At 44.9% G+C, this 21385-nt stretch overlaps 1 protein-coding gene across 1 annotated transcript in view; it reads left to right on the forward strand.

Annotated features, from left to right (window-relative positions):
* Window positions 1-21385, forward strand: part of PDXDC1 (pyridoxal dependent decarboxylase domain containing 1) — a 45674-nt gene that overhangs the window by 12459 nt on the left and 11830 nt on the right. The window contains exons 2-12 of the mRNA XM_087729397.1: window positions 1818-1891; window positions 5346-5411; window positions 6102-6185; window positions 8723-8869; window positions 9976-10165; window positions 12461-12529; window positions 12643-12721; window positions 14577-14661; window positions 15646-15694; window positions 17300-17401; window positions 19348-19473. Of these exons, the coding sequence (XP_087585523.1) occupies window positions 1818-1891; window positions 5346-5411; window positions 6102-6185; window positions 8723-8869; window positions 9976-10165; window positions 12461-12529; window positions 12643-12721; window positions 14577-14661; window positions 15646-15694; window positions 17300-17401; window positions 19348-19473 (1071 nt within the window). The remainder of the gene's footprint in view (window positions 1-1817; window positions 1892-5345; window positions 5412-6101; window positions 6186-8722; window positions 8870-9975; window positions 10166-12460; window positions 12530-12642; window positions 12722-14576; window positions 14662-15645; window positions 15695-17299; window positions 17402-19347; window positions 19474-21385) is intronic.

Genomic DNA, 21385 nt, shown 5'->3' on the forward strand with positions numbered 1-21385 from the left:
GTGATGGCGCAGTGGTTAGGATGCAGTATTGCAGGCTAACTCTGCCGACTGCCAGCAGTTCGATCCTGACTGGCTCAAGGTTGACTCAGCCTCCCATTCTTCCGAGATCAGAAAATGAGGACCTAGATTGTTTTTTTTTGGCGGGGGGGCATAGACTGACTCTGTAAATCATTTATAGAGAACTGTAAAAGCATTACAAAGCTGTATATAAGTGCTGTTGCCATTGAGTCAGCCTTCCATCCTTCTTAGTTTGGAAAATGAGGGCCCAGATTGTTGGGAGCGATAGGCTAACTCTGTAAACCACTTAAAGAGGGCTGTAAAACACTATGAAGCAATATATAAGTCTAAGTACTATTGCCCTTCCTTCCTTCCTTCCTTCCTTCCTTCCTTCCTTCCTTCCTTCCTTCCTTCCTTCGTCCCTGCCTCCCTCCCTCCTTCCCTCTCTCCCTCCCTTCCTTCCTTCCTTCTAAATCAGTGATGGCGAACCTATGACACGCGTGTCAGTGCTGACACGCGTAGCCATTTGGGGTGACACGCACAGGATTTCATGCGATTCATCCTCGGCTCCTGCACGGCCGCCGAGGGTGAAAGAATCTGTGCTGGAGGAACGGGGGGGGGGCGGGACGTGTGATCTCCCCCGCCCACACTCACTTACTGTATCGCCGCCGCCCCTTTCTGAGCGCAGGGGCTGCTGGTAAGGCGTGCGTGCCGTGCGCACACACGTCATCAGCACGGTGAGGGAGGACCCGCAGGAGAGGAGCGCGGGAACAGTGCGCGCCTCTCTCCAGTCAGGCCGGCACAGAGAGTCTACTCCTGGGACTGTCGGTTACGACTGCACCACAGCAGGGAACAGCGGAGTGCCAACGGGAACTGTGAGCGCCATTAGCAGCAACTATTGGGGTGCCATGGACTTGTAATTGCCCACAATAACTGAGATTAGTGAGGGGGAGGTTGTGTTAGCTTGTTAGGCTAGTTAACCCCTAATTGGCTATCTATAATTTATATATCTATAAAGTTACTAAGCAGGTATGTTAAATAATTTGTTTTTGGTTTATTAAATACAATTATATATTGCAATTATACATTTTTGTAGTTTAAACTATAAATTGCGCAAAATTATGTTTTTGTCGAAGTGACACACAACACGAGTTATGCTCGATTTTTTGCCGATTTTTGACACACCACGCCAAAAAGGTTGCCCATCACTGTTCTAAATGCTATTGCCCTTCCTTCTTCCCTCCTTCCTCCTTTCCTCCCTCCTTCCCTCCCTTCCTTCCTTCTAAATGCTATTGCCCTTCCTTCCTTCCTCCTTCCTTCCCTCCCTCCTTCCCTCCCTTCCTTCCTTCTAAATGCTATTGCCCTTCCTTCCTTCCTTCCTTCCTTCCCTCCCTCCCTTCCTGGTGTGCAGTGGTTAGATTGCAGTATTGCAGGCTAACCCTGCCAACTGCCAGCAGTTCGATCCTGACCGACTAAAGGTTGACTCAGCCTTCCATCCTTCCGAGGTGGGTCAAATGAGGGCCCAAATTGTTGGGGGCAAGAGGCTGACTCTTTAAACCGCTGTCAGAGGGCTGTAAAAGCAATATGAAGGCATATATAAGTTTTAAGGGCTATCGCTATCGCTGTCATTGTTACCAATATGCCTACAGCGGATTGTAACATCCACTCCAGGTGGGCACACATCCAGAAATGGCTCAAGAGATGCTATCATAGCTTCTTTCTATGATTTATGAAGTTTGGGGCCGTGAGAAGAATTAGAACTTTACAATATAATTGACTTTGGTTTCTTATTTTTTTTCATTTTTCTTTCTAAATAACAGATGGTTGACCCTACCTTAGCAGAAATGGGAAAGAATCTCAACGAGGCCATGAAGCTGCTTGAAGACAATCAGAGGTATTTAATCGTCTTTGAATTGGCAGAATTTCAATAGCTTCATTGAGCTACACAAGCCCTTTGCCACCACAAGGGAGTAATCTATGAAGGGGGAGCATGCAGAGAGGACTAGCTAAAACCTCTGTTGTTCTAATTCTGAGCCGAAGCTAAATGTAATGGAGACTAAAGCATATGAAGAACGGTTGCAGGAACTAGGTGTGTCTAGTTTAATTAAAAGAAGGACTACGGGAAACATGATAGCGGTCTTCCAATATCTCAGGGGCTGCCCCAAAGAAGAGGGAGTCAAGCTATTCTCCAAAGCACCTGAAGGTAGAACAAGAAGCAATGGGTGGAAACTAATCAAGGAGAGAAGCAACTTAGAACTAAGGAGAAATTTCCTGACAGTTAGAACAATTAATCAGTGGAACAACTTGCCTCCAGAAGTTGTGAATGCCCCAACACTGGAAGTCTTTAATAAGATGTTGGATAGCCATTTGTCTGAAACGGTATAGGGTTTCTTGCCTAGGCAGGGGGTTGGACTAGAAGACCTCCAAGGTCCTTTCCAACTCTGCTATTGTATTGTAATATTAAACATCCATCCATCCATCCATCCATCCATCCATCCGTCCAAATTATATGCTGCCCACTTCACTATTGAAGCAGTATAGAGCTGAGATCAGAGATATTTTTATTGGTTATCCTTTCAGAGAAATATAGTAAAGAAGATGCATATTTGATTATACATGTTATAACAACGGCTAGAATTGCATTTGCACAAAACTGGAAAGCAGATAAAATCCCTTCAGAAAGGGTGATAATAAAGAAAATGTTTAAACTGTGCAGAAATGAATCGGTTAACCCAGAATAAAAGATAAGGAGGAATCGGTGCACTTCAAGACTTGGGGGCGGTTTTACGAATGGTCAGAAAAGGAATATGAATAAAAGAATGTAGATTAAATAATCCCGACGACACACTGTTAAAGGAAGGAGGGAGAAAGAGGGAGAAAATTGAATGGTATTAATACACAAATATATGTTTAAAAGATCTTATATGTGGAATCACTATAATGTAAAGGGAACTTAAGAGTGATATGTAAATGCAGATCTGGGTTTGCTCAAACGCCATCCCGAAAACACATCGGAGTAAAGAAAACATGAAAACACAACACAGCAGAAAGAGGGAAGGGAGAGAGGAGGACAGCAGGGAGGAGAGGAGTTTAGTTTAGTTTAGTTTAGTTTAGTTTAGTTTAGTTTAGTTTAGTTTAGTTTAGTTTAGTTTAGTTTAGTTTTAATAGATTTGTATGCCGCCCAATCCCGGAGGACTCCGGGCGGCATACAAACAGTTTAAAAACAAATACAAAAAAAAGTTAAAATACAAAGCAGCAAATTAAAAAAGAACACAACATACACTCGATGTTAATGGGGCTGAAGCTCAATCAGAGATCAGCAGCCTAAGGCCTGCCAGAACAGCCAGGTCTTAACAGACTTTCGGAAGGCCGAGAGAGTAGGGAGGGTCCGGATCTCAGGAGGAAAGGAGAGGGAAAGAAGAAAGGGTAAAGGAGTGGAAGGGGTAGTAAGAGTGGGAGAGAGGAGAGAGTAGGGGAGAGGAAGGAGAAAAAGAAAAGATAAAGGAGAAGAGGAAAGAAGAAAGTAGAGAAGAAGTGAGGGTAGGAGAAAGAGAGGGGGACGAAGAAGTAAGGTTGTTGTAATAAAAGACAGATGCACAGGATGGCAGGAAAACCAGCTCGAATATAATAATATATCTTTAGGGAAAGAATGGAAGCATCAATGTGAAAGGATAATATATAATACTATTGGTATTTATGAGAAATGTATATTTGTGAATGTATGAGAAACAAAAATTTAAAAAAACTTTTCTTAAAAAATTTAAAAAAATCTACTGAAGCAATTTTGAGTGGCTAAGGATGGATGTCCCACAATATACCAGCCCGCCTAGAATTTATTCTAGCATGGTGTGTGAATCTAACTTCTGTTAGTGATAGACGCTGCAACGCGTCTTCGCACCCAGCAAATGAGATTAATGACGTCAGCCCAAGTTACGTCACTGCAGCTAAGCAGTCACGTTAAAATATAAACTATAAACAGCTGGTGGCGTATGATAGATAGTTCCTTATTCATATACAGATTTTTCTTGTCCTATTGTTGGGAGAGAGAGAGAGAGAAGAAAAGGATAATTTGGGTTTGACATCTTCCTGCGACAATTATGCAAAGCTGGTTTTGAAAGAAAGCACAAAAGTTACGCCGAGGTCAGGATGCCATTTCCTGTTGTGAGTGGACAGGCTGTTGATAAGAACAGATGAGTCATCCTTTGATTAGGGCAGAACACAATGGGGCAAATAAATAAATAACACTGCCTGACAAATGTTGCTTTGGCTTGGAATTTTTTTTAACCTGTCATTTCATTAAAAAGGGATCGGGTTCAGCCCTCTGCCAGCCATGTAGCTAATCCAGCTGTAGCAGGAAATATATATATATATATATATATATATATATATATATATATGTATGTGTGTGTGTGTGTGTGTGTGTGTGTGTGTGTGTGTGTGTGTGTGTGTGTGTGTGTGTGTGTTTGTGCTGATAAATAAATAAAGGGAGACTAGTATAGATCTATTTCAAGCTATTTAGCTCTCATCAGCTAGCCATACCCTTGCTGGGATTTGAACCTGGGCTATATTACATACTAGGCAGAAATCTTAGCCATTAGGCCACAGGCTCTTATCCGTTATCAAATCTAATATGTATGTATGTATGTATGTATGTATGTATGTATGTATATGTATATGTATATGCATATGTATGTATGTATGTGTGTGTGTATAGATAGATAGATAGATAGATAGATAGATGATAGATAGATAGATAGATAGATAGATAGATAGATAGATAGATAGATAGATAGATAGATAGATAGATAGATTTAAAGTCACAACCCCTGGTATGCCCAAATATGGGAGGAAGGTCACACTTCCACTCTCTGTCTTCGGCTCGTCACAAGAGACCATCCAGACAGAAACCCAATATTTTTTACTGTTGCCTTTTTGTTACATTTGTTATATTTATGCTGATAAATAAATAAAGGGAGACTAGTATAGATCTATTTCAAGCTATTTAGCTCTCATCAGCTATATATATATATAAGATTTTTTTACAACCCCCGGTTGTAAAATCTATATAGATACCTTTCACCCTGGCTTCGCTGATAACGGATAAGAGCCTGTGGCCTAATGGCTAAGATGTCTGCCTAGTATGTAATATAGCCCAGGTTCAAATCCCAGTAAGGGTATGGCTAGCTGATGAAAGCTAAATAGCTTGAAATAGATCTATACTAATCTCCCTTTATTTATTTATCGCACAATATATATATATATATATATATATATATATATATATATATATATATATATATATATATCCCAACCTGTCACCAATTCCTGCTGCTTTGTGTTAAAATTAGGAAAGTTGAAGAAGAAAATGAGAAGAACTACACAAGAAAGGATATTCCTGGGCCACTTCAAGGCAGGTAAATGATCCAGAATTAAGAGTTTTTCCGCTCTGTTTATATGGGTTCCCCCCCCCCCACTAATAACTTTGGTATTTTGATTTTGAGGAATTGGAGACTGGGAAAGAGAATAGGCAATGGCAATCCCTGCAGCCTGAAACAGCTGATCGTTGGGAGGCCGATCCAACCAACAATCAGCTGCTTGTGCTAATCAGACTGTGCTGAAAAACTGAAATAAGCTGTTTGCTGCAAGGAGGCAAATAGCTGGGGGGCAGAGGCAGATATTTTTTTCTTGTGCTAATCAGGATGTACTGAAACTGCTGTTTGCTGCAAGGAGGCAAATTGCTGGGAAGCAGAGGCAGATTTCCCCCCCTTGTTTTCCTCCCCAAAAGCTAGGTGCGTCCAGAAGTGGCTTCCTACTGGTTCGGCCCAGTTCGGCCGAGTAGGTAGTAACTCGGCCTGCCACGCCCCCGAACCGGTTCTATTGGCAGCAGTGCTATCTTGATTTTTGGTTCTGTGCATGCGCAGAACAATCTTCATTGTTCTTTTGCACGCCGAACCGGCAATAACGCCAGCAGCAACCCATCCCTGGGTGTGGCTTATACTTTGGAGCGTCTTATAATCTGAAAAATACGGTACCTGTATTAAGCGTGCCCACTTTCAAGTCACCTCGTGACCAAGACGGATTTGTGTTTCTCTCCCTTCCTCCAGTGGACAGGACATGGTGAGCATTCTGCAGCTGGTTCAGACATTAATGCACGGAGACGAAGAGGAAGAGTCACTACAATCTTATCGGTAACTCTTTGTTTAATAATAGAGATCTGTCAAGGTTGTGGAAAGGGCTGGAGATGTCAGGCACAAAGAACAGGGACCACACATTAAGTTCTACTTAAGATATATTGCTCAAATCTAAACACAGTCTAGTCAATTAGGGGTCAGCACTAAATTGCTGCTAGAGAAGAGTCAAGTGAATTCAAGAGGGATTTGACTTATAGCATTTGTGAACACCTAACGATTCTAGGCTAAGTACCTTCTTGACGCCACCTCCCAGGCTGTACTAGTTCTTCTCTTACAGAAGGATGAGTTTTGCTCATGCTTTTTTAGGATCCAAAGTCGTCGTCTTTAAGATTCTCTCTCTAAACACATAATATACCTAATGTCTTGTTCTTTTTTAAAAATATTCCTTTAAAAAGCATGCTCAAAGCAAAATCTAAGGACGCCTAAGGAAACATGTCTTGGGTGTGTGGGATGGACTCCAGCATCTTTCAGAAGATTAAAGTGATGACAAATTGGTAGTCCAAGTCCATGCTTTCTTGATCTACAGGTTTGATTTCCTGCTTCTCAGGAAAAAAAAATATTAGTGGTAGGCAATGTTGGTTACCTCTGCAAATATTTTAAAAAAAATAAAACAATTAAGGGAGCAATTTAAGGAAGTGAAAAACTAGCCAGAAAATAATGGAAGTTTGAAGTTGAAGTTTGCAGGTGGCAGAGGAACTGAAGTCTCCAACCAAGTGTTCTCTTGAAAAGAAAAGACCTCCAGAAGCCACCAGAGGAAAGAAACTGTTCTGAGCTAGGCTTCCCCAAAAAGCACGAAGCAGATTCCTGGTCCTGACAAACCCCCTTTTATTAAACGAATGTGAATTCCTCTCCTTCACATTCCTCTCCTTCACATTCAGCCTGGCAAACAGTCTTTCAAAGGTGAATTTATGACCACAGACTTTATCTAGCTTGGAAAGCTGCCATGTAAATATTGTCCAAATGAGGTGCTGTGCAAGGAAAGACTGGGCACAGAGTCTCTGAGATTCACGAACAGATCTTCACACTCCTGAAATGAACGAATTAACGAATGCATTGTCTCCTGCAAATGCCCTTCCTCTTTTATTTCCTATGAGAGGGGCCAGTCACCGTCCACCTGTGGCTTTACTCTCAAGTCTACCCTGATTTCTTAGCTGTTCTTTTCTTCTGGCAGCTCTGCGCACGGGGAACAGGCTCCAGCTGTTCCTCTGCCTCGCTGCTATCTAGCTCCATAGGCACCTGATCACTGCCAGACAGCCTCAGCCCCATCTCTGCCTCCGATGCAGAGCCCTCACTCGAGCCTTCCCCAACCTCCAGGACTGGCCCGTGTTCCTTCCCAACCTCCTCACTGTCTGACTCTGCTGCCAGTTCTGCTGTCTGCTGGCGGGCCACAACAGAAACCTTCAAGCCAATAATGCAGGGCTGTCAAACTCAATTTCATTGAGGGCTGCATCAGGGTTATGTTTGACTGGGAGGCCAGGACGGGCGTGGCCAGCTTGACGTCACTCCTGGCAGGGCCGCCTGTGGTGTACTGAGTGCTCTGTCAACAAAAATGGGTCCCGAGCTCCGTTTTCGGTCGGGACGGCATCCTGCAACCCTCTGCTATCAGAGCGTCCTCCCCCCCAAGCTCCATTTTCACTGACAGAGGACTGCAGGTGTCAGCATTCCAAGTATCATGTAGAATTAAATCAGAGTGCAAGGCAAAACGATTCTTAAAGTTCCAATTTAATAAAGCAGACATCTCAGCACATCTGTGTTAATCCCAATTCTGGAAATTACATCAGAATCCCACGCAGTTAAAAGTTCATGATCTTGTCCCCACACCTACAATCCATCACATGGTCCAATCTTTTTCTTCCACGCTGGTGCCTCCACCCAGCTGCTTCCAGTCAGGTGTAAAAGTGCGAAAACAAAAGATGACCATGGTCTTCTAGAAAAGAATGATAACAATACATTCCACAATCCTACTCCTGTCTATTCCCCCCTCCCATCAACTATACTAATGAAACAGCATAATGAAATAAGAGAAAGTGTAGCAGGCCAAAATTCTAAAAGGAATATAATTGCAGGCCTGACGGCAGGATGAAAACAGAGCTCGGGAGAGCCCTCCTGAGCTCCATTTTCTCTGGCAAAAGCACTGTGTGCCTTTGCTGTTTCCAGGGAGGCCCCGTGGGCTAGATCTAAGCACCCTGCGGTCCGTATCCAGCCCACGGGCCTTGGGTTTGACACACCTGCAATAAATGGCTCAGAATCAAGTTCAAATCCAACATACGGCGGATTTGGATTTTAACTTTGTCCGAAGCCAACGCCAGCTCGAGCAGCTGTCTAATAGCTCTTTCCAACCGAAAATAAATACCGCTGAAATATAAATGCATCCAGTAAAATGCCCCCTTGATCATTTTTTGATATATTAGGAAAGGCTTTTTTCAGCCTACAAATGAAAGAGTGATTTGTTCTCATGTTCTCTTCCTTCTCTATCTCTCTCTCTCCCTCTCTCCCTCTCTCCTTCCCTCCCTCCCTCCCTCCCTGGTTTGCAGGCTACAGAATGTTGGGGAACAAGGACACATGGCTCTCTTAGGCCACAGCTTGGCAGCTTATATTTCCGTCCTGGACAGAGACAGGCTGAGAAAACTGACGACCAAAATCCTTTCGGACACAACTCTGTGGCTGTGCCGGCTCTTCAGGTGCCCTTGTGTTGCTAATACTTTGGAGTGCACCCTTTATCGTGAAAGAAAATCCCATTCAATCTAAACGTCCAGAAACTAATTAGGAAAACATAGGGCTATTTTTACTGTCAGCATTATTATTATTATTTCTTTTAGTCATTAAACATGAAACTCAGTCAACTGAACATTCAAAAATGCATTACGAATACCATTGACTGGTGCTAAGGGTTGATAGGGATTGCTTCCAGCATTCTAGGTATCAACCAAGTACCTTCTTTAAATTATTATTATCATCATCATCATCATCATTATATACTTTATTCATTAAACATGAAACGCAGTCAACTGAACATTCAAAAATGCATTACGAATACCATTGACTGGTGTTAAGGGTTGATAGGGATTGCTTCCAGCATTCTAGGTATCAACCAAGTACCTTCTTTAAATTATTATTATATTTATCATCATCATCGTCGTTATTATATACTTTATTCATTAAACATGAAACTCAAGTCAACTGAACATTCAAAAATGCATCACAAATACCATTGACTGGTGCTAATGGTTGATACGGGTTGCTGCCAGCATCCTAGGTATCAACCAAGGACCTTCTTAAAATATAAGATGTTCCGAGTAGCACAGTTTTTTTTGCAGTTCCGCTGGTGTTATTGCAGGAAGCTGCAATTTGTTGATGTATCTTGTAAAATTCTTGGACATGGTGCCAAGTGCCCCGATGACAATGGGTATCACTGTTACATGTATGGCTTAAATATATAACCGTGATACCCATTGTCATCGGGGCACTTGGCACCATGTCCAAGAATTTCACAAAACACAGCAACAAATTGCAGCTTCCTGCACTTTTAAAGCCCCTTTTCCTGTGTCATTTTGCCATGTTAATTTACAAGCTTAACATGGCATTTTCCTCCGCCAAGATTTTTCAGAAGGATCGCTGGGAATAATTTGCTTGGGCTTAACACAGTGTTGGTGAACCTTTTTGGCACTGAGTGCCGAAACGGGAGCGTGTGTGCCATAGGTTATACCATCGCGGACTTAACGTGAAGGAGGTGAGCTGGCGCCCTTTCCAGGATGCCCGCCTTTAATGCATGGTTGTTCCTGCACAGGTTTGAAAATGGGTCAGCCTATTACCATGAAGATGATCGCGAAGGGCTTTTGAAAGTCTGCAAGTTGGTGATTCACTCCCGCTATGAAGATTACGCCACTGAAGGCTTTAATGCCTTATATAACAAGCAGCCAATGGTGTACATCAGTGCTGCAGCAAGAACCGGCTTGGGACAATTCCTCTGTAGTCAGGTAAGTTGAAATGTGTTCTGACCCCCCCTCGTCCCACACCAACACACACTCTGAGCCAAAGATAAGTTACGGAATTTAATTAACAGACAGACAGGTCCTTGGTAGCAAACAGGCACAGACAAGCTTGGGCAGCAATCCAGCACAGATAAGGCTTGGCAGCAATCCAGCCTACCAAGCTCACAATAATGTTCTCCAACATTAATTCCTGCGTTGACTTCTGCAAGAGGGGCGTGTGCACAAGCAGTCCTTTTTATAGTCTGGAGAGGAGCCTAATGACCACCAGCTGAGTGCAATTACTTCCTGTACTTGTGCAACTGTTCCTGACGCCTATTAGCTCTTTGGTGCCGTGCATCCAGGAACAACTTACTCCTGGCATCCGGCTCACTCTCCCTTGTCTCCTCCCCACTGGTCCAAGGCTCAGGCGCCTCCTGGTGGCCAACCAGGCTCTCTGCACCCTGCTCACAGTCGGAACCCTGTCCGGGGTCCTCCACATCCTCCAGAGCCGACTCATAGGGCCTCTCGCTGTCGGAGTCTGGTGGCAGCTCCAACGGCTCCTGCTGGGCCACAACAAAATGGGTGCAGATTTTTTTGCCTGCAAATCATCCTTACCTCTTCCTTTGCCGCCATCGGTTAATTTGATTGGTTGGTTGGTTGGTTTATAGTCCGCTATTATTATCTAATACTTCTCCTTCCTCCTATTTTCCCTACAACAACCCTGTGAAATAAGTTGGGCTGAGAGAGAATGACTGGTCCAAGGTCACCTAGATGGCTTTCATGGCTAAAGCGGGACTAGTACTCATAGTCTCCTAGTGATTGGTCGAAAGCCACCCAGTTGACTTTCATGGCTAAGGTGGGACTAGAACTCACAATCTCCTGGTCATTAGCCCAAAATCACCCAGCTGGCTTTCATGCCTATGGCAAAACTATAACTCCCAGTCCCCTGGCAAGTGGTCCAAAGTCACCCAGCTGGCTTTCATGGCAAAGGCAGAATTAGAACTCGTCATCTCTTGGTGGTTGGCTCAAAGTCACCCAGTTGACATCCATGGCCAAGGCCGGACTAGAACTCACGGTGTCTTGCTTTCTAGCCTGGTCCCTTAAGCACTAGCGCAAACTCGCTCTCTTAATCAGTTGTGCCTGCGATCGTCTTATGAGTGATGTGTTTTAGTTTAAAATCATGGTAGGCTACAAGCAAAGAGTTGGAAATGGTCAGTGTCCTTGCTGACCATGAGATGACGCCCTTCATACGCATTGCTCATTGCAAAGAATTCAAACTAAACCAGAGTCAGCAACCTGTGGCTCTGGAGCCGCATGTGACACTTTCATTCTGCTGCGGCTCCCTGTCACCAGTCAGCACCACAATTTTGAGAGGAGCTTCCAGTTTGTGGGGAGAGGAGGAGGCAGGGCGCGCCAGGAGGAGACTCTATGGCAGGGGTCAGTAACCTGCAGCTCTGGAGCCGCATGTGGCTCTTTCACCCCTCTGCTGCGGCTCCCTGTTGCTGGTGGCCGCCACAATTTTGAGAGGAGCTTCCATTTTTTTGAGGGGGGGGGAGAGGGAGCACGGCGCACTAGGAGGAGACTCTATGGCCAGGGTCGGGTTTTCCAGTCAGCTCCATCATTGATAGGGCTTTCGGTTAGGACAGGTAGAAGAAAAAGGATACCACACTAGGAGGAGACTCTATGGTGGAGGGTGGGACCGGACTTTCAGGCAGCAGAGGAAAAAGAACACCATTCTAGGAGGAGACTCTATGGTGGGGGGAACCGGACTTCCAGTCAGCAGAGGAAAAAGAACGCCATTCTAGGAGGAGACTCTATGGTGGGGGTAACCAGACTTCTGGTCAGCAGAGGAAAAAGAACACCATTCTAGGAGGAGACTCTATGGTGGGGGAACCAGACTTCCGGTCAGCAGAGGAAAAAGAACGCCATTCTAGGAGGAGACTCTATAGTGGGTAAACCCGGACTTCCAGTAAGCTCCAGAATTGAATTTTTTTGGGGGGGACGGACAGGGGGGGCTTCCAGTTAGGACTTTTGTGGCTCTTTGACTGTCTAAAGTTGCTGGACTAAACCGAAAATGCACCCCTTTGCGATATTCTAAACATCCTGAATGCAGCTGCCAAGAGTCCTCTCAAAAGTTGTACGTAAATCGTAATGTTTTTTTTTTTTTTACCGTGGCCCAAAGGAAAATTATTATGCAATCCGTATCTTTTGGCGGGCCTTCTGTCGTAACCTTGAGCGGTTGCTAAGCAACCGGCCGTAAGTCCAGGACGACCCTGAATGTTGCTCTCTCTCTTTCGACAGCTCGGCTTACCTCTTTCCTGCATGTGCCGAGTTCCGTGTAACACAATGTTTGGCTCCCAGCATCAAATGGTAAGGTTCGTTTGCTGCTGCTTCTCCCCTTTTTTAAAAACGAAAACAGTGTTGTCTATTTATGCTTTCTTCATGTTATTCCCTCCCCCCCCCTTTATTTCGCTTGGCGATAGGACGTCGCTTTGCTGGACAGACTAATCAAGGAGGACGTTGAATCTGGAAAGCTGCCTATATTACTGGTGGCCAATGCTGGTGGGTCTTTTTTTACCAAATGTAAACAAGCTGTTTGTTTTTCCCCCTTGCAATGCTGGGTTTTGTTTTTTGGGGGGGGGATCTCGTAACAAATGTTAGAGTGGCTCAGTGGCTAGGACGCTGAGCTTGTCCGTCAGAAAGGTCGGCAGTTTGGCAGTTCGAATCCCTAGCGCCGCGTAATGGAGGGAGCTCCCTTGACTTGCCCCAGCTTCTGCCAACCCAGCAGTTCGAAAGCACGTAAAAAATTGAAGTAGAAAAACAGGAATTGCCTTTGGTGGGAAGGTAACAGCGTTCCATGCGCCTTCGGCATTGAGTCATGCCAGCCACATGACCACGGAGAGGTCTTCGGACAGCGCTGGCTCTTCCGCTTTGAAATGGAGATGAGCACCGCCCCCCCTAGAGTCGGGAACGAGTAGCACATATGTGGGAGGGGAACCTTTACCTTTAACAAATGTTAGTGAGTCGTAGAGGAAGCAAAGCGAGGAACGAAACGAAGTCAAGACAGAGTCCAAAGAGGCTTTTGGCAAGACGACACTTCAGAGTGGCCCGTATGGGAAAGCAGTCTACTTCCACCTATCAGAAAATGTGATGAGGTTTTGTGTGTGTGTGTGTGTGTGTGTGTGTGTGTGTGTGTGTGTGCGTGAGAGTCTGTGTTTGAGTGGTGTGGTGGCCTAGAGGGGGAGCTCTTGCCTCACAATCAGGAGGCTGTGAGTTCGATCCTAGGTAGAGGCAGATATTTCTCTCTCTGGGCACATTGAGAATATATCTGCTGAGTATAACTCCGCATTGGCGACAGGGAAGGGCATCCGGCCAGTAAACACTCTAGCTCCATTCAGTTGCCCAGACTCCACCCCACAAGGGATTATGGGGTCATTAAAAGAAGATGATGATGATGATGTGAGTCTATGTTTGTCAGTGGTGGGATTCAAATTTTTTTACTACCGATTCTGTGGGCGTGGCTTCGTGAGTGTGGCTTGGTGGGCGTGACAGGGGAAGATTACTGCAAAATCCCCATTCCCTCCCCACTTCAGGGGAAGGATACTGCAAAATCTCCATTCCCTCCCCATTCCAGGGAAAGGATCCTGCAAATCCCCATTCCCTCCCCACTCCAGGGGAAGGATACTGCAAAATCCCCATTCCCTCCCCACTCCAGGGAAAGGATCCTGCAAAATCCCCATTCCCTCCCCACTCCAGGGGAAGGTTACTGCAAAATCCCCATTCCCTCCCCACTCCAGGGAAAGGATCCTGCAAAATCCCCATTCCCTCCCCACTCCAGGGGAAGGTTACTGCAAAATCCCCATTCCCTCCCCACTCCAGGGGAAGGATACTGCAAAATCCCCATTCCCTCCCCACTCCAGGGAAAGGATACTTCAAAATCCCCATTCCCTCCCCACTCCAGGGAAAGAATACTGCAAAATCCCCATTCCCTCCCCACTCCAGGGAAAGGATACTGCAAAATCCCCATTCCCTCCCGATCAGCTGGGACTCGGGAGGCAGAGAATACATGGGGGCGGGGCCAGCCAGAGGTGGTATTTACCGGTTCTCTGAACTACTTAAAATTTCCGCTGCCAGAACTGGTCAGAACCTGTGTATGTATGCACTATGAAGTAGTCAGTATGGCTGATAGATCGCTCCTTTCTTTAACTTAGGTGGTGGACTGAGTGGATGGCCTTGAGGAACAGAGGGGAAGAAATACTACCTAGGAAACCATTAGAGAAGAGGGGCAGAAGCAACTCCCATGGGGAAGGGAGAGTTGACCGGGAGTGATGGGGGTTTGAAGAGCTTTGTTGATGTTCCTCTCTGTCTTCATAGCTCTGTCTTCTTAGCCTCCCCTTGTCGTTTCCTCTCCGTGCAGGCACACCGGGGGCCGGGCACACGGACAAACTGGGTCGACTGAGGGAGCTCTGCGAGCAGCACGGCATGTGGCTGCACGTCGAAGGGTAGGGGCATTGCCGTTAGAAAGACTGTTTCGTGTGAAAGGTTAAATCAAAGCGAAGGCGAAGAGGCACGGTTGGTAGGCAGGCAGTGCTGATTCGGGCAGATTTGAAAGGTTTTTATCGGGGCAGCTGTCGAAAGGAAGCAGAGCGCTGGACAGGGAAGGCTATGGAGGGAGGCACTCCTGACGGTGGCAATTTATAATAGTGACAGATTGCGGCCGCTGAGAACATCCTTGTTCTACTTCATTACGCTGAACAGAGATATATTTTTTAAAATGGCCTACTTAAAATGCGGAGTTCTGGAGAGAGATCTTAATACTAAAACCTCTTCTTCTCTCATTGGGCTACCCAGCTGGCTTTCATGCCAAAGGCGGGACTAGAACTCCCAGTCTCCTGGCGATTGGTCTAAAGTCACCCAGCTGGCTTTCATGCCTAAGGTGGGACTAGAACTCCCAGTCTTCCAGTTTCTAGCCTGGTGCTTTTGCCACCAGGCCAGACTGGCTGGTTTTCATGCCTAAGGTGGGACTAGAACTCCCAGTCTCCTGGCGATTGGCCCGAAGTCACCCAGCTGGATTTCATGCCTAAGGCAGGACTAGAACTCACAATCTCCTGGCGATTGGTCCAAAGTCACCCAGTTGGCTTTCATGCCCAAGGTGGGACTAGAACTCACAATCTCCTGGCGATTGGCCCAAAGTCACCCAGCTGGCTTTCATGCCAAAGGCGGGACTAGAAGTCCCAGTCTCCTGGCAATTGGCCCAAAGTCACCCAGCTGGCTTTCATGCCTAAGGTGGGACTAGAACTCACAATCTCCTGGTGATTCGCCCAAAATCACCCAGCTGGCTTTCATGCTTAAGGTGGGACTAGAACTCCCAGTCTTCCAGTTTCTAGCCTGATGCTTTTACCACCAGGCCAAACTGGCTTACCTGTTATTCATTTTATTTGTTTGTTTAAAATGAAATAAAAATCAAAGGTGCTTGTTTGTTTCAGGGTGAATCTAGCGACTCTGGCTTTGGGTTACGTCTCATCTTCCATCATGGTACGTTGTGTCTGTTGCTCTTGCTTACTACTTGATTGTGTTTCTCTTTATGCAAAAGCAATATTTTATGTACTTCCTAAAAGCGGAAAGATGCTGTGTATAAATTAGAATAGAACAAAATTCTTTCTTGGCCAAGGACACACAAGGAATTTGTCTTTGGTGCCTAAGCTCTGAGTGTACACAAGGAGAATAAAATACATTCGTCAAGAATAAAAATATACAACACTCTGTGATAGTCATCGGTTACTAATAAGCAATCAAATCATACCAGGAAAGAAATAAAAACAATATGAATTGTAAATATACAAGCAACATGGTTGTAATCATAAGTGGGAAGCGATAGGTACTAGGAAGGAAGAGAAGAATAACAGTAATATAGTCTTAGTAAATAATTTGACAGTGTTTTGGGAATTAGTTGTTTAGCAGAGTGATGGCATACGGGGGGAAACGTATTTAATTTACTTTCACTATTGTCTACTTTAAGATGAAAAATTCCCACAACACTTAATTCCCACAACACTGTCAAATAATTTACAAAGACTGTTTTATTATTATTATTATTATTATTATTATTATTATTATTATTATTATTATTATTATTATTATTATACAATTGTATCACAGCGGCCATATTTTGAACATATTTTTTCACCTATTGCTCTTTTCCTTTTTCTTTTTTTAAATCCTGGGGAATTATTTTGGATCCCGTTGCAGGAACGGTTGCAGGAACTGGGCATGTCTACTCTTATGAAAAGAAGGACTAGGCGAGACATGATAGCAGTCTTGATCACCATACTATTAAAAAGATGTGGAGACTCTGGAAAGAGTGCAGAGAAGAGCAACAAAGAGGATTAGGGGACTGGGGGCTAAAACATACGAAGAACGATTGCAGGAACTGGGTATGTCTAGTTTAATGAAAAGAAGGACTAGGGGAGACATGATAGTAGTGTTCCAATATCTCAGGGGCTGCCCCAAAGAAGAGGGAGTCAAACTATTCTCCAAGGCACCTGAGTGTGGAACAAGAAACAATGGGTGGAAACTAATCAAGGAGAGAAGCTACTTAGAACTAAGGAGAAATTTCCTGACAGTGAGAACAATGAATCAGTGGAAGAACTTGCCTCCAGAAGTTGTGAATACTATTCTATTCTATATTCTTCATTCTATCTTCTATCTTCATCTATCTTCATTCTGTCTAGTTAGAATAATTAACTGCTTCCCTCCAGAAGTTGTGAATGCTCCAACACTGGAAGTTTTTAAGAAGATGTTGGATATCCATTTGTCTGAAGTGGTGTAGGGTTTCCTGCCTAAGCAGGGGGTTGGACTAGAAGACCTCCAAGGACCCTTCCAACTCTGTTATTCTATTCTATTCTATTCTATTCTATTTTCTTCATCTATCTTCATTCTATCGAGTTAGAATAATTAAAGAAGAGCTTTTATTATTCGGTTATTCTATTCTATTCTATCCATTTTTCATTCTCTCTGGATTCAGCCACATCTCATTAAAGAGGCCCCATCTTCCATTTTTTCCAGATGCGTTGGGGGGAAAAAATAAAGCACTGCATTTGTGCTCCCCTAACTCCTCCTTTTTTTTATTTTTTTTTGTAGGCCGCAACTAAATGTGACAGCCTGACATTGACACTCGGACCCTGGCTGGGCCTTCCAGCAGTGCCTGCAGTGACTCTGTATAGACAAGAGGACCCTTCTTTGGTAGGTGGCTGCTCCGGGAGGCAGTGGAGGTCAAGTGGCAGGAGAAGGCAGCCTCGAAGCTCTCCGCAGCTCAATGATTGACGGCAGTAAATTGTAGGTGATCCTCGCTCAAGGAGTCCAGTTCCTCGTGATTCCTTGGGGAGACCATCATCCACTCCGTGATTTTTTTTATTTATTTTGTTTTTAAACTGGGGTTGATGATGTTTGAGCTCTGGATTTGTCTGTGTTGAGAATATGCACTGTACGGTCCCACTCGAGCCAAATTCAGCCCCGTCGTTATATCGTGTACTGTACATGGGGCTGCCCTTGAAAAGTGTTCGGAGACTACAATTGGTCCAGAATGCAGCCGCGCGAGCGATACTGGGTGTACCTAGATACACCCATGTTACAACTATCCTCCGCGAGCTGCACTGGCTCCCTATTGGTCTCCGAACACACTTCAAGGTGCTGATTATTACCTTTAAAGCCCTACATGGCCTAGGACCTGGATATCTCCGTGACCGCCTCCTGCAACATACCTCCCAGCGCCCAATAAGATCGCACAGGGTAGGCCTTCTCCGGGTGCCGTCGACTACACAATGTCGTCTAGCGGCTCCTCGGGGGAGAGCCTTCTCTGTAGCTGCCCCGGCCCTATGGAACGATCTACCCCCTGAAATCCGGACCCTCCCCACTGTCTCGGCCTTCCGAAAGTCTGTTAAGACCTGGCTGTTCCGGCAGGCCTGGGGCTGCTGATCCTGATTGACCTTCAGCCCCACTAAGATCGAGTGCATGTTGTGTCTTGTTTTAATTTGTTCTGTTTTATATTTTAAATTTTTAATATCTTCTTTTTTAAAACTGTCTTTTATGTAAGCCGCCCGGAGTCCTCCAGGATTGGGCGGCATACAAATCTATTAAAATTGACAAAATTGAAAATGGAGCAGACCACTTCATAAAAAGCTGTCTGCTTCTTGGAAGGGGAGGGAAAGATTGTACTGACCCAGGCTTCCTTAGAAATCAATAAGCAGAGTCTGGGTGTCCGGTAACACCTCTTTTATTTACACGACTGTGAATTCCTTTCATTCACAATCCCGCAAGGCTTAGCAAACGGTCTTTCCGAGGAATATTGATCAACACGAACCTTATCTCATTTGGAGAACTGCCAGATAGCTAGTTTCCAAACGCAGGGCAAAGCAAAACTTGGCATAGAGTCTCTTATAGTCACAAACAGAACTTTCCACTCTTGAAAACGACCGAAGGAACGAATTGTTTCCTGCAAAAGCCCCCTCCCCATTCGCTCCTCTTTTGTTTCCTATGGGAGGGGCCAATCACTTCCAAGGTGTGGCTTTACTTATATGTTGACCTTGCTTTCTTAGTTGTTCTTGTTTTCTGGAAGCACTGCGCATGCGCACACTGGGAACAGGCTCCAGCTGTTCCTCTGCCTCACTGATGTCTGACTCCGAAGGGAGCTGATAACTGTCAGACGGCCCTGGCCCCCCTCTCTGCCTCCGACGCAGAGCCCTCATCAGAGCCTTCCCCAGACTCCAGGATTGGGTCATGTTCCTCCCCAACCTCCTCACTCCCCGAATCTGCTGCCAGCTCCCCTGGCCGCTGGCGGGCCACAACAGAAACAAATTTCTGCTTTAGGGAGAGGGCTTACATGATGTAGATTGTAGTGAAAGGAAGCCAGTTACATTTACGGAGTAGAGATCTGTTGGGGATGAGTTATGTTGATGCCTACGGAATATATGATACCATCGGTAGGAAGAGTCAAATGCTGGGACTGCCTCCGACGCAGAGCCCTCATCTGAGCTTTCCTCAGCCCCCAGGACTGGCCCATGTCCTTCCCCAACCTCTTCACTGTCCGACTCTGCTGCCAGCGACGCTGGCGGGCTACAACAGGAAGAAAGTCAGAGCAAACAAGAGGAAGATACACCTGCCGTTTTACTTCTTTATTGTGTTTCTTGCAGTCACTAGCAGCAGGCCTGACCTCCAGCCAGGTGGCGGAGAAGCTACGTGCTCTGTCCCTTTGGCTCTCCCTGCAGTACCTGGGCCACGATGGAATCGTGCAAAAAATTAAACACGCCTCCCAGCTGGTAAGGAGCTCAAATTGGTTTTGAGTTTTGCGTTTGATTTGATTTCCTTCTCAACACTTGGAAAAACAATTGGTGGTTTTTTCCCCCCCTGTCTTTCAACTATAAAAACGAAAGGGAAGGTTAACATATACTTTGGTGATTATTAATTAGAAATGTCAATATTTTTTTTTCCTTTTTTCTTTAGATTGTCTTAGATTTTAAATGGTCATTTTTCTTTTTTTTCTTTTTTTCATTGTAAATGTGTTTTTATTTTCCATCTTCATTTCGTACAGTCACATATATACTGTGCATAACCGGGGCCATATAACATTAAACAATAAACACAGCCATTCCTCTTGTCAACAATAAGAGCCAAGGTGGCGCAGTGGTTAAAAGCAGCACTGCAGGCTACTGCTAGATCAGCAGGTCAGCGGTTCAAATCTCACTGGCTCAGGGTTGACTCAGCCTTCCATCCTTCCAAGGTGGGTAAAATGAGGACCCAGATTGTTGGGGGCAATATGCTGACTCTCTGTAAACCGCTTAGAGAGGCCTGAAAGGCCTATGAAGCGGTATATAAGTCTACTGCTATTGCTATTGCTAATACCCCCCAAAATAGAAACCCAATGTACCTCTTCGACCCTCCATACACCTCTTTCTTTCGCCCCCCTCCAACTTTCCATCTTCCCTCCATCATTCCCCTCTACCCTACTTCCCCTTCCCCTCTATCACTCCTCTCTCCCAGTACACTCCCTCCCTTCCTTCTCACCCTCCCTCCCATCCTCTCTCCCACCCTCTCTGCCCCTTTTTCTTCTATCCCTCTACTCCTCCCTTCGGTGTATTTCTACTATCTATTAATATATTCCGCTTGTCCTATTTTTACAGTGAAATTAAAGAGCAACAGTATACAAGTGCAGTCGCGTTACTTTAAAATCTAAGTACATCTATAGTATGTGTTAGATTTTAAAGTAACGCGATTTTAAATGGTCATTTTGTTAACACATATTAATAGATTGTTGTTTAGAGATTGTTGCTTTTTGCGTTTGTGGAGAGAAGAGGAGAGAAAAATGTAAATAAGCCTTAGTTAACCGTTGTGACTCAGCAGCAGTCTTCTGTGAGTCTTTTCGGGATGCCAGTTTCACAATGCAGCTGGGGCTCGTTAGTGGGTCTTCGGGTGATAAAAGGACGGATGGTGCCACGCCCTGGTTGCAGGAGTCAACGTTCATTCGTTCGTTCAGCATTCATCGGTCATGGTTTGTTTGTGATTTGCTTTCTGTAACCCTGATTCAAGGAGACACTTGGAGAAGTGCATTGCGTTGTAAGAGTTTTGTTTTGCATTCTGTTATCTGGTCAGAGACTTTATTTATGTTATTTTTGGGCTCGCAGCCAGTCTGAGCCGAGAACTGATAAAGTGAGTTCCTTTTACGTTTGTCTGCCTGCCGTCTGTTAACGAGCGGAGAAGGGCGGACAGAACAGTTAACTATAATAACAGCAAAGATATGTTAGAGGAAATATAAGATGTCCTACTAATTGACTTTATTTTTTTAAAAAATATGTTATAAAGATATGGCATATTGACTGGAACTGGGGGAAGGGAAAAAAATGCCAGCAAGTGGCTGTGTTTTTGAAATCTTAATTTAATGAAAATTGTGGTATGGTGATAGTAGCAATAGCAATAGCAGTTCGACTTATATACCGCTTCATTGGGCTTTCAGCCCTCTCTAAGCGGTTTACAGAGTCAGCATATTGCCCCCAACAACAATCCGGCTCCTCATTTTACCCACCTCGGAAGGATGGAAGGCTGAGTCAACCCTGAGCCGGTGAGATTTGAACAGCCAAACTGCAGAACTGCAGTCAGCTGAAGTAGCCTGCAGTGCTGCATTTAACCACTGCGCCACCTCGGCTATACATTTTTAACATATACAATTTAAACTGA

The sequence above is a fragment of the Thamnophis sirtalis genome, unplaced genomic scaffold (assembly GCF_051295495.1).
Source record: "Thamnophis sirtalis isolate CommonGarterSnake01/CBP01778 unplaced genomic scaffold, rThaSir2_p1.2 scaffold_14, whole genome shotgun sequence".
NCBI classification, from domain to species: domain Eukaryota; kingdom Metazoa; phylum Chordata; class Lepidosauria; order Squamata; family Natricidae; genus Thamnophis; species Thamnophis sirtalis.